Raw genomic sequence first — 14,069 nt, 5'->3', positions numbered from 1 at the left:
TACATGACAAAATTTGTATCAACACAATATTTTTGTTAGGTAAATAGATAGTCAGCTTCCACTGTAGAGTCAGCAAAAATAAAGCAGAAAGAAACAGAAACAAATCTCACTCCAAGAAATGTCTCTGTCTCTATGGTATACTCAAAAAGTTAAGTACAAATGAACTTCAGGATCCCTCCCAAGAAGGTGGTAGGCTGTAAGTGCCAGACTTTGACAGGACTACATAGGCTGGCAGACTTGTAAAAGAGATGCCTTAACTGAGTTTGTTGCTCTATCTCTTTCCCATGCTAGAGCTCACCTTGCATGGCTGCTTCTCTGCCCTAAGCGGCTGAGTGAAGAACAGACCTGGGCTAGGGCTATAATTAGGATGTCCTGGTGCTGCCTTCTTTGCCCAAGAGGATTAACTCAGCTCATTAGTGCAGGGCCACAAAGAATCCTGTACCATATGTAGGAGGAACATTCTGAAGGTCCTGACTACCCACTGCAAGCACTGCTATGACACCCCGCTGCATCCACAGGCAAAAAGCTACTTCTGACTCAGAATGCTTCGTGTAGGTATTGCCAACTTACTTCTCACTACTCCGTCGCTAAGAAACAGATCTTGCACACAAGAATACTCATCAAAGTCCAAATCATTTACAGTCAAAACAAGCCCACAGCATGTTGCCGTGTCTTGTTCTCAATCCAACTATTACCTTGCAGTTCAGCAGCTCTATGAACTCCCACACTTAACGTGCTTCCAGCCTCCCAGAAGCTGTGTTGAATTTTTTTCCTGTGACCTTTTTAAATAAACATTTGCTATTCCTAAGAGAACACTGATTGAACAGTTTAATGAGAGCATTCACATTTCTGCTTAAAAATGCTTTACTACAGCCCACAAAGGGCAATGCTGTTGTATAGCTTTTTTTTTAAAGTACATGTAACACTGTCTAAAGATGCCAGAATGACAACAACCCAAGAGACTAGATATTTTTTCCCTGTAAAATGTACAGTAAGATTTATTACAGAATGAGCTATTACTTCCACAACGTTCTTTAGCCCAATTCAATACAATCGTCTCTAAGAATTAGTACAGTCTCTTTTGTCTATCCTGAATTGCTGGAAGGAGTTTTATGCAAAAAGGGGTTTTAATGTGGATTATCAAATTACTGCAACTGCTCACATTCCTTCTATGAACAGTCTTGTCAAATTTTCCCATAGCTCAGCCATGCCTGCTCCAATGGATGCCCAAGTCAACAACCAAACTTTTTTTATTGTGTATGATTGCTAGAACTTTAAAATGCAGCACTTAAAGTAGTTTCAATTTGCTTTTCCCAAGATGTATTTGCATGATTTTCGCTTGAGTTTTTGTCCGTAGTTCACTAAGCCCTAAAACAAATCAGTCATAAAATGTAAACAAGAAAAAATAATTAAACTGACAGCTTAAAGAATGAAAACTATGTAAAGCATAAGCTATATACCGCCAGTGAGTTATTTCTAAACCACATGCACCAATACTTTGATTTTTGTCCTCACTGAAAGCTTATTATTTCTGGACATACAGCTAAATCAGGAAAAAGGGCTCTGCCACAGTATAGGCAGATATTGGAAAATATTTAGGCTTAAAAAAACCCACCCATTTCTCAAATAATCAGCTAGAAAACTATTTGACAGCATTTCTTAAAAATGATCTTTTGGGCTTGAAGTATACGATTTGAAATGTTCTGATTTTGTCTTGCAACTGGAAACCTGAATTCTTCTTTCCCCGATTCATGTTCTGCAAAAGTTTATTGGTGTAAACAGCTGCATAGTATAAATGGTGCAACTCAGAGAGGGAAAGGATCATTTGTATGATCAAGGTCCCTGATTTGTATATTCCAAGCTGCCCAGACAGCAACTTTTGGTAACGTGGTAAAAACAGTATTTATTTTAAAATTCTTTTTACTCTGCAATTGGCTCATCATTTAAGTGACATACTGCCATTTTATTTTAATTACTACATCTTTATTGCATTTGGCTACAATCCTGCACTTTTTTTTTGACCAAAATATTGCTTAGTCCTGTAGTAAAGTTTATCTTAAAATGCTGGCAGCTATCCTTAACCCTAAGGGTAAGCACTGAGGGTACCGTCTCATAAGCTATTCCTTTAGAATAATTGCTAAAATAATAAATATGTAATCAGTAAACTAGAAATGCTATAGTAGAATGTTGTCTTTTAATACAGTCTCTTCAAGGATTGGAAATAGGTAGCGTTGATCTTTTTGGATAAAACTGTTGCCAGCAATTTTGTTGGGTAATGACAGCTCATGCAGCAGCATACTGGCCCTCTTATGCAACTAGTTCATTCTAACAAACAAATACAAATTTTAAATGTTGTATCCAAATAGAGATGTAGGGGTGTTTTTGGTTGACTCCTCATAGTATGTTCAATGTGTGGACCACAGGATATCAATGCCAACAAGCCCTAACCTCTTTCATGATTTCTTTTGTCTACAGAGTCGGGAGTTTGACAGAACATTTGAAGGGAAAGGTAAATGTGCCAGGACTGCAATCTCCCTAATGTTATGCTGAGGCAGCAGTCAAATGCAAGCCAGATTCTACTCTACAATTTAATTTCAGTAAAATGTGCTTATTTGTCATATTCCTCTTATGTCAGATAAATACAAGAAAAATCATATGTTTCTGATTTCAGACAAAAGAACAGTGATGAGTTTACTGTTTAAGACTTCAATACTTCATTTCCAGTCAAATTCTACTAGTGGACCTGAGATCTCAATATAGCACAATGAGGCATCCAATACTACTAGTCTGAGTATTGGCAAATTATTTGTTCTGGATTCCAAGGATACTTCAGAATGTAATTAAAATGTAGTAATTACCCCTACTGAATTTATTTGAAATTAAAGAAGCCAACTAGTATGAGAATGTTCTACTTAGATATACAAAACTCAGGTAAAGGCCCTCAGAACCGAATTTAGCAGTTCCCCTTGCCTTCCTTTTCATGTGCAATATACTTACAGCAGACTCTTCAGGTGATTTTATAACTCTATGAAACTCCACAGTAATTCCATTGCAGTCAAGCAAATTACTCTAGGTTTATGAGAGCATAAGTCAGAGCTGAAGCCTGCCTAAGTCAGAGCCAGCCTATGCTTATTATTTCGTACAGCATGAAATAAATCATGGAATCCAATTATACACTAAAACAGCAGGCAGTTTTTCTATACTGGTAAATAGGCATTTATAGCATCTCATGCTATTAACAGAATAAACCTGCACAGCACAATTAATTTAGAATTCTTACTCCCAGGCCTGCAGTGAAATGTTGTCTTCTAGTTTCAAACTATCCAAGAACAAGGGTGAGAAGTGAGCGTGGCATGGTCACAGTCTGGTGCAGAATAGGGTCACGCTGCTGACTGCTGCTGAAAGGAGCTTGGCAAGAGGCTTAGACTGGTGTTGTGTGACAATGGTTCCACCCTCTGAAGGAGCTAAAAGGAGCTGGGTCTCCACCAAGGCAGCCAGAGGAGCAGTCACAGAAAGTGTGTGACCCATGGGGATTTGGAGTAGATTAGGAAAAGCCCAAGAAGGAAAAAGCAAAACAAAGCCAAAAGAATCCACCGTAAAGCACATCTGTGGATCCTACTAGGCCCTGGGAAGAAAGAAAATTATTTAAAGAACTGAAAATTAATAAATGGACCTGGAATCTAGGAAAAGCTAGGGCAAGTCTTGCATTTAGGGTCAGTGCTACTTGCCCCAAATCATGAAACCTAGAGGCAAGTGAGAGGACCTGGCCCTACAAAGTAAATCCAAGCAGCAGCATGTGAACTGATGCTTGTTGTACTCTCCTTGTGCAGCCTGCACAGAGGAGCTGACTTGTAGAAGATTCTTGTATCTGAAAAGCTGGAGGATACAGCCTGAGAAAGACCAGAAAACATCTTGTTTTAGGAAGCCTTTTACTTCCTTAGCAGAAGGCAACCCACTGATTTGACTGGAGGGCAACTGGCAATGCAATACAACTGCAGAACAGCCTGAGCTCAAGAGGCCAAGTGGTACCAAGATAGGATTGATAAACTGGACACTGTCTTAGGTAAGTGACTCTTTTCTAAGGGGAATCTGAATGCTGTTGTAGACAGGGTATTCAAGGCACCTACCGTGATTCCTCAGGCCATCCTGCTGGCTGGACAACTAGCCAGACATACAGCAGTCTCAGGATCAAGGAGGCTTAAAGACCAACTTTGCTCATACGCACTGTATTCCTAACACAAACCACTTTGCTAATATGTGTAGTGTGAACTAACTCTTTCCTCACCATTTTTTGCCAAATACTTAAGCTGCAACTTCCTCTGGTGGGCACTGTCTCCTGACTGTACTACTGTACAAACAGCATTATTAGAACTCTCTAACTAAACGGAGTCCTGGTCCCCTGGCTGAGGCATTTAAGGGCTCCACTGCATTAAAGGACAGATTTTACTAACACAGTTCCTCCACAATTATGTCCAGTTTCTGTTTCTGAGAGTTACACAGTATTCCTTAGATAGGAACACAGCAAATGTGATGCAATTTAAGTGGTTTGGATGTAGTATGTTATCTCTATGCTGTTATTACACTGTAGGAAATGCTGTATAAAACCAGATGCCTGTGCAGCTATCATATGAACAACTAAAAGGCTTGGTCAATGCAATACATGCATGGTGCACAGTGTTGCAAAGATCTGCAGAAGTGGATCTGAGAGTACAACAAAATTATATTCTTCGGTATTATTTACGAAGCTCTCATTACATAATTAGACTGTATTAAAACACAAAGTTAAAAGGAGAAAAACAATGGCTGAAAACTTTAAAAAAGACAATAAATTAATAAACACATCCCAATTTTATATAAGCAATGCTTAGCAAGATACTAACAGATTCTTTCTTCTGTCTTCCATAGTAATCAGTTGTCGCTTTCTACCATTGCTTAGTGACAGTTGATATTTCTAGTCACATAATGCCTAATTTTCTAAATAGAGTAAGCTAGACACTTTGCCCATGTTGAGACACTCGACTAACAAGCTTTGTTTTCTGAGGGGTGAGAAATCAACAAGCTGACTGTGCAGTTATCTCTAAAGATGAAAAATTTCACATATCCTTAACAGCAAAGTGAAAAACGACATGAAAAGGGAGGTTGAATTGAAAAGAGAAGAGGGAGCTACCCATTTTGGGTTGTTCACTTAGAGTTACTGAAATTCCAAATGCTTTTCCTCCTGATAAGAATTTTTTTTGTCATCATAAATATTAGGGGAAATCCAAGTTTTTGCTTTCCTACTGTGTTTAACTTTGAAGCATGAAGAAATAGGTCAGTTTTTAACTGAAGTTTGAATCTTAGATTTCCTTTTAAGGTGGCAACAAGATCTAGCGAATAAGGGTTTCTTTCTAACTCTGCTCATGACCCTGGAAACATCTTCCATATATTTTTTTTTCCTTTTTTTCTTGTTGCCTGTGGCTTCTATTTTGACTGTTAATTAAGCACATGTCTCTGAGCTTGTTGTAATATGAGCAATACACAAAATTTACAGACTATGGATTAAATGCTGGAGAGGAAGAAAGGAAGGAATCAGAAAAAATCTGCTTGGTTTCCTAGATATTATTTTCTTTGTACCTGTACTGACAGAACAGCTATCGACTTACTCTGCTTATTCAAATAATCTTCCTGGAAAAAAACAGGAAGAGGAAAAGTATTTGCCCTGCAGAAAATAAACAGGACCTGTAATACCTATGGACTTTAAAACAAACAGAAAATTAGGCCTCATAGCTTCATCTTAAAGGAAGGAAAAGTTCCAAATCTATGGCAATTTGGTTTGGGTTTTCACACACACACACGCAAACAAACTCTCCAATGTGGGCTTCTGTGAAGTTTTGGCTTAAGTAATGAGAATTTTGCCATTTGTTTCAGTAGAGTTAATATTCAGTGTAAATTTTAAAAAGAGTATTAGCCTGAGAATGAGAATTCATGGGTTTTGTATCACCTCTCAAATGGGTTTTTTGTGATGTTCTAGGAAGACTTTATCATCATTCTGATTCCATTTAGGCCAGCTATAACATAAATAAATGAGAATAACATTGTTTAATAGCTTCTTAAGAACATTCATGATTAATTGCTGTTAAGTCCTAAATATTACTGAGAAAGTATGTGTTGGCATACATATGGTATGCTTAGCTTCTAGCTGATGCACACAAGGATTGCATCCCTAGAATTTTAATTCTCTGCAAGCAAAACAATTTTCAAGCAACAATTTAAGGACTCTGGTCTTGATTTCATGGTATTTCTTGGGAAACAGCTTAGTAGGTGGCATTTGCATTTGGTAGGATCTAGTACAATGATAAGTGAAAAATCATGGTAAGATGCTGCCTAGCTGCATGAATCAGGGTGACCTTCATAAAAATGATCAGCCAGTAGTGTGCTGTTATCAACACCAGTTGTGTTCTAGGACTCTGCTGGTTTTCCATATGGTAATGAAAAAAGTTATGCCATTTTCTACAGAAAACTGAATTTGACTGCTTTCCAGTACGCTTAATTTCTTAAGTGACTGGCTTTCAGCTTTTATTAATCTTATCTCCTGAGACGGACATAACTGCAATTGAGTAGTTTCTTATTTTTGTGCTTAGCCTTCCTTAGCAGATCTCTGCAAGAGGTCTGTATATCCTTATAAGATGGGCACCTGAGAATTTATAGCATGTGTAAGATCTTTTTAACAAGAAGTGGTATAATGTTCATGTTCCAGTGTTGAGGGTGAGAAAGGCCACATAGTCAACATTCAGCTAGGAGTCCTGCCATCAATACAAGTAAGACTGCATAGATAACTGAAAAATATACAGCTTGGGAAATGAGAAAATGATCCAATAAATTTCCTGCTGAGAAAGGTAGATAAGCAGCTGTCAGAGGAGAGCCTTTATAGAATGAGTTGGCATTTCTAGCTTCTTCCTAACCCTGTAGCTGTTTATATCATGATGTATGGTTGCTGAGAACATGTACCCAGACTGGTGGTTTCATGAAGAAACAAGGTTGTGGAGCAAAAAGAAATAGCTTTGAGATTCCCCAACGAGGTCTTTATGCACTACTATTAATATAAATATTGTGGAAGGGCAGAATGGGAAATTTTTCACTTCCGTTACAAGATACATGGAGAGCTTACTTCCCTTTGCCAGCTTTCAGAATATGTGTATGCTCTAAACAGCAAGAAGGACTTGCTTTCTACTGGGTAAGAGTCTAATCTATTCTCAGCTGAGTCAATCAGAATCACTCCCTCTAGTCTGTATGGCTCCTGAACCAGGCTCTAAATATCCCAGCCTTTCAATTCCTCTTAGAATTATCACTTTTGTAGTATAATTATGGTAGCCTCTATCATATGCACAATGCTATATAAAAACACAGGAAAGTAATTTGTCAATCAGTTCAGAACTGACGTGTGTAACAAATTACCTGTGGAAAGATGAGAGATTAAGATAGCATGTGCATCACAAACTTAATGATAAAAAAATATTGTGAGGCCATTATCAGCTAAGAAAATAATACTAATTTAATATAGCATCATTTTCCATTAAAATTCTTGATAAAATTTATTTGGTTGGCCTGATCTTTCATCTATACAAACTGCACTGCTGGGGGGTGTGTCAGAGTAGGACAGAGATCTGGCTACAGACAGGTTGTGTCTTTCTCCCACATTGTCATGTAGGTCTTGCAAGAAGGTAGGCCTAACTTGAAAACTGTATCTCAGTCTCCCTGTCCCCCAAGCATTCAATCAGCCACATGAGTCAAGTCACTAGAGTCTGCCCAGTCTATTGGGAAAGAAGCCAACAGAGAGAGAAGAGGTGTGTACTAGCCACCAGGTTGTTCATTAAGTGATCAGAAGCTGCAATTTGGATAATGTTTTTCCAACTGCCAGAGCTGATAGCAGCAAATAATTTTTAGGCTTTATCTACAGCAGAATTAGCCATTCTGTTCTGACTTAAGACATTGCTTTTTGTAGCAAGAACCATGTTAGGTTATACATAACCTTCTCCAAACAATGGAGACAAGATCTTTATGTTGCATGTGGAGCCCAGGTGCAGGGAGGTATCCTTTATTTGTAACATTTGTACATCCATAAAAGACAGCCCTTAACGAACAAACTTACTGAAGAAATAGCACTGGGGAGAATGACAGGAGGGGCTGGAAAGACATACAGTAGGAAGGCAGCTATAAGTTTGACTCATGCATAAAGAGTGATGAAGCAGGTAGAAGGACAACTCTTGTGCTCTGACTGGACAACGTCTAAGAATTTAGCTTGGACTATAAGCAAAAAACCATAACTGGTGGCTAAAAGGAAAGAGTAGGCTAGGAGCTTTGCATCTAGTACTATAGTTCAGATACAATTCTGTGGAACCCGTTGTCTAGGGATACGGAAGTACAAGCAGCTGTACTTGGTACAGGCTGTAGAGACAGTGGGGGAGAAAGCAGGAGAGAGAGGAGGAGAGATCATGTCTCCATTTCTTTACTTTGCACTTTCTGCTTTGACAAAAATTTGAGGGCTGAGGTGTATGTGCCATTTACTAGATAAAGCAGGTAGAACAATTACAGGCTGTACAAGAACATGCAGTAATGTACCTTCTTAAATTGTACGACTGCACTGAACAGTCTGCATGCTGTTGCTTCTGACAAGTCTGCAATTCATTGCTTCTGACTTAAGATCTTTTAGTCTGCCTCAATTGTTTCTTTCATTTCTGCATACAAAAGTAAGGCTGGGTGACTAGAAGACTCATCACTACTAAAAATCTGCCTTCTACTCTGCTTTGCAATTTTATTTGCCTGTATTCTTAATGTTCAGAGATTCACATCATGCACATTTCTTCACAATACAAATACTCTAAAAAGGATGTTCTCAAGGCTGCTTGGTATAAATTTGACCTATTTTTTTCCTCTTTAATTGTTTAGGAAATGCATTTAATTCTCTGTATTTTCTTCCATGCTCAAATAGGTGATGCAGTGTTATTTTAGAGGGCCAACACTGATGAGCAGCCAGACGACAACACTCTGCCATGTGTACCTCAAAACTTAATAAAGAAGAAAATCTGTCAGTAAGTCAACAGGTTTTCATTTCATGTTTTTTGTGAGGAGATGAATCTGTTCAGTGAGGTCCTTGTAGCAAGTGTGTAATTCCCCTTTTACCTTGTGGAAGGTACTAAACCTCTTTCAGCATTGGGACTGAGCTATGAATTACCGTTCCACAGCAGCTGTGTTCCAGGAGTAGTCTCTCCTGAACTTATGTGGAAATGGTCTTGCCTTCATGTCAGCAACTCTGGGATCTGTCAACACTAAAAAACTACTGCCATTTTTCTTTAATCAAGAAAAAAATTTCAGGCAATTCTCTTCTTCAATGTCACTTTTAAGAGGCCTTCCCTGCAGAAAAAGCCATTTGTCTCACAACTTTCCTTCTGCACCACACAAACTTCTCTCAAAAATAGAGACCCTATTAACTCATTTTTGTACAAACTGTCACTAAACCAAGTGATGCATGCTTGCTGGGATGAAATACAGGACAACTGGGGCTTTCAGTAAATAGAAAAGTTGCTATGAGCCATCCAATATGGGCTTTATTTCACAGTTTCATTCTAACATTGATTTAGGACTTAAAAACATTCCTCGTTATTGCATAGTATAATTACATGAACAGTGTAAGTGAAAAAATGCTCATGTATATGCTAAAATAGTCGCTGATGTATTTCAGGTTCTTATACAAGTCCCAGTTTTCAGAAGGGTAACAGCTGCATTTGTCTCAACTGCAAAGAAAAATACTATCAATATGTAGCATTTTAATTAAAACTACTGGCCTCCACATGTTGTCTTTGTTATACTTTATGGTTCCTTGTTAGAAAAAGCAATAGGAATAAATTGAAATATATTAAATTTTCTAGTAATAAGCATAGTGAAAGTATTTGTCCTAAATAAGAATTCTGGATAGGGTACATAACAATTAAGTTTAATATAAACATTAAGCTAACATATAAAATAATGCCAGATAGGGTGGCTGTGATAACTAGGCACTGTAAATAGCCTCTTCCACTCAAATCCAATATGCTAATCTTAATTTTTGTGACATTTTATTACATTTTATTCATTAATCTTATTCAAATACACAGGGAAGGTAGTGACTGTCCTCCCACAGGAGCACAGCAACACATGGCACACAGAACACATCACGGCCCTACTGTAGATTTTATCAGTGCCAGCTTTGCTCCACAGAAGGTGAATAACAGAACTTTTCTGCAGAGGATAAATCCTGCACTGTAGAAGTCAGCAGTAGTCCACAACACCTAATACTGCAAAACCATTTATGTGTGCCCTTATTGTATTTCATGAAGAGATGTGAGGTGGACAACAATGACATGAATTATTACATAGATTTTACTTATATGAAATAAACCAGTGCACTTGAAAGTGACCTTTCTGTCACACATGATCCTGAAATAAAATATAGTAAATAAATTACGTTATAGAAAAGCTCAACAGCTTCTACTTGGAATTTTCCACGGGGAAGCAGTTGTTCAGTGACTGGTCACCTTAAAGAAAATCCTAAATGAAAGAATTATACATTAACATCCTTAAGAGTAGTTATCTGTAAATGGAAATGCCAGCATGGAAAATATGATTAACTTTCCTGAGGTCAAAGGCAAGGTAATTTAAAACAATATAAAATGTAAATTTTCAAACTTGGATAAAAAAAGGAGCAAGGAGAAAGGCTACAAATAATTCATTTTTTGTTTAACAGGTGGTATTCAGAACAGCAAATTTTTTAGTAACTACAACACAGTACACAGAAAATTTCTTGTCATATGAAATAAGGCACTAAATCTCAAGATAACAAAATGCTTTTACAATTTCATCTCACTTCCCATCTGCAGACATCCATAGCCTTCTAAATCCTTTATGTGCTTGAAAAAATGTTCCTGTTGTCTCTGCTTCTGCAGAGGCTTTTATCAAAATATTTAAAGTAAGGGATAATGAGGCCACATTTTCAAAACACTGCAACCATTGACTTGGTTTTGCAGATGACATATCTACGCACGTAATCAGCACATGGAGTTACAACTGCATTTCAAAACTCAATTGCTTCTCAGTGTAAAAATTTATTGTGCCCATACAAAGCTAAAAAACCTCACCAATCTCCCCCCTCCATCACCTATGACTACCAAAAATACCAACATGTAATCTTAGGGTGATTGACTGGCCAAAAAAAATGTTGAGAATTAGCAACATAGCTCAAACATCATTTCAGCCACATATGCAGCTCTTCACAGCTTTGTGACTGGCAGAACACAAATATTCCCTTCTGACTCTGGTCCCTTCCAAGACATTCTGTTTGAGGAAAAATTAACTGTTCAGGCCTCTGCATATGTAGCACCTGCTCCTTGAAAACCTAGTTCATTGTGTTTAAAAAATCCCAAACCCAGAATCACGAATCTTTTCTATTCTTATATCCAGTTGTATCACAATACTGAAACAGGTTTTTTAATCTTTCTGTCACAAAAGCATAATCCAAGTGTGACATTCAATTTTCCCATACAATCAGAAGAGTCATGTGGTAAATAAAAAAAAAATCAAGGAAAGAGGAAAATAACCCCCCAGTACACAAAGTACAGAACACCAAAACACTCCCCTCCCTTCTACAAGAGCATCTACAAAATAGGGCATATTTCAACACTCACGGCTATCGTAGCATATATTGCCCAGGGCACGTCCTGTTTGAAGCAATACTTCCTGGTCTTTGCAGTTTAACAGCTGCACCAAAGGAGGGATCAAGCCAGCATCCACACATGGGTTCCGCATAAATTCTGCGAGTAACACAAAGCCTGTTAAAGCGAGCCAGCTGTTTTCAGTTCATCAATTCTAGTTACACTGGCGTGGCAACTGGGCCTTTTGTGTGACTAAACACATGCATAGATAAACAGTGTAAATTCTCATGAAAGTTTCTAGAGAATAAGCCCAAATCAGGATTAGGGCTTAGTTCTTTCCATTATTTGCTAATTTAGAAGGAATTCAGAGTATTTAATTGACTTCCATGGAAACTAATTTAACATAGTTCAGACTGTGAATATTTTTAGCATCACAAAGAAGTGGTCAAAAGAACAGTGAATTCACAATAAATTCAACATAAATTAAAACTACTAAATAACACAAAAGATGGTATTTTAGTACTTAAAAGTAGTATTCTAGAGCAACATTTTTCACTCTCTATTCTCTTAATCAGAATTCCTGAAAAGCTCTTGCTTTAAAACAATAAAAAAAATAAAATTAAAGCTCAGTAAGAGGCTATTTATTTAGAAGGTAAGGAAAGGAACAGAAAAAGAAAGAACGAGAAATACAAGAGATTATGTGAGCCCCAAGGCCTGTATCTTTCCACAGTCTAACCGACGCCCACCATGGGAGGAAAGGTAGAGGATCCATCCCTTGGGAAGCTCTATCCCCTTCTGTCCCTTCTGGCTGCTGTGTCACAGAGAACCAAAGTATTATTTCACACTCATACAAGTCACTGAGTATGATCCTGCTGTCAGACAGATAAAGGGCTGATCTCCAGAAGGAGCTATAGTTAGGCAGGCACTGTGCTGCACATTTTAAAAACGAAGTTTATAGAAGGAACCACCTGATACATCAGTAAGTGTTACTTCATAGTTTACTACAGTGCACCCTTAGGGATGTAGTACTGTAATAGGCAAATGGCCAATATGCTTTTGATTTGTTGTGAAGGGCAAATTATCACAGACTGGTAAGGTTGGAAGGGACTACAGTGGGTCAGGTCATCTGGTCCAAAATCCCTGCTCAAGCAGGGTTTTCCCAGAGCACATTGCATGGGACTGAATCCAGACAGATCTTGAATATCTCCAGTGGGGGAGATTCCACAACCTCTCTGGGCAAGCTGTTCCAGTACTCAGTCGCCCACACAGTAAAGAAGTCCCTCTTCATACATTAGTAAGGTCCCTCTTAGTCATCTCTTCTCGAGGCTGAACAGGCCCACCTCTCTCAGCCTGCCCTCAGAAGAAAGATGCTCCAGTCCCTTAACCATTTTTGATGCCCTCTGCTGGACTCCCTCCAGGAGCTCCACATCTCTCTTGCATTGAGGAGTCCAGAAATGGACACAGTAATCAGGATGTACCCTCGCCAGGGCTGAGTGGAGGGGCAAATTATGTCTCTTCCTGATCCTAGACAATGTTGGCTCTTTCAAAATCAGTTTGCCTTTGTGTTACTTAGTCATTTATAAAACAGACTCAACCAGGGTGCACAGTCCCCCTAAAAACAGATGAAAAAGTTTTTCTGATTCTGGATGAACAAAATTCCTCATGCCAATAATTCAAAGATTTCACACCATGCCTGAAGTACAACTACATCTTCTTAAATACTCCCTTTGTTGCATTCATTACAATGTTCTTTGAAATTTCTGTAGCTTCAAAATCTAGTCTCTTTTGTAGTTAATCTTGCAGTGTTATTTTAGCTGAAGAATTGTCATAGAGGTAAGCAATAGTCCCGTGATGATAAACTTCAATACATCAACAGGAGATTAAGAAGAATCAGCAATATCTAAACACTTGCACAGGTACAACGGAATATAGTTCTGAGTGCAATTAACATGCCTTCTTAAGTTACTGCAACATTTTAAAACTGTGGCCAGATGCTATAGTGTGATAAACAGTGATGATATCCATCGTAATGAACATAACAAATATCAGACACATCTGTTCTTTAAAATTGGTCTTGCCATGTCCTTGTCATGTTCAATCTATTTCTTTATCACCCAATTTCATCTTCATTGCAACATTTGTTTGCTAAATGTATTTTCTTCCTGTCTTCTCTGTCTCCTCAGCCTCTTCCTCTCAATTGCCTGTAAAAACTTTTCTCTGGTCCTCAGCTTCTGAAGCACTTTCTTTTACACCTACTAATTTACCATAGTCTCTACATCACCAAAGACAGATTTATGTTTTTCTCCTAGTCTGTAACGGGAAATGAAACCTTTTCTCTTCTAAAACATTGAGAGGTCTCAGTCTGTTCTGCTGTTTGTTTAGGTTCTTCCTCACGTGGTGAAAAAG

The 14,069-nt window shown here is 38.1% G+C and overlaps 1 protein-coding gene across 8 annotated transcripts in view; it reads right to left on the bottom strand.

Annotated features, from left to right (window-relative positions):
• Positions 1 to 14,069, bottom strand: part of RAP1GDS1 (Rap1 GTPase-GDP dissociation stimulator 1) — a 101,700-nt gene that overhangs the window by 33,838 nt on the left and 53,793 nt on the right. For 6 of the 8 annotated variants that reach the window (XM_064651955.1, XM_064651952.1, XM_064651953.1 and 3 more), the window contains one exon: positions 11,697 to 11,822. The exons of the other annotated variants lie outside the window; for them this stretch is intronic. In XM_064651955.1, the coding sequence (XP_064508025.1) occupies positions 11,697 to 11,822 (126 nt within the window). The remainder of the gene's footprint in view (positions 1 to 11,696; positions 11,823 to 14,069) is intronic. 8 annotated transcript variants of the gene reach the window in all.

The sequence above is a fragment of the Pseudopipra pipra genome, chromosome 4, assembly GCF_036250125.1.
Source record: "Pseudopipra pipra isolate bDixPip1 chromosome 4, bDixPip1.hap1, whole genome shotgun sequence".
NCBI classification, from domain to species: Eukaryota; Metazoa; Chordata; class Aves; order Passeriformes; family Pipridae; genus Pseudopipra; species Pseudopipra pipra.
The sequence above is the reverse complement of the archived record's forward strand: the minus strand, read 5'-3'. Positions and strand labels throughout refer to the sequence as shown.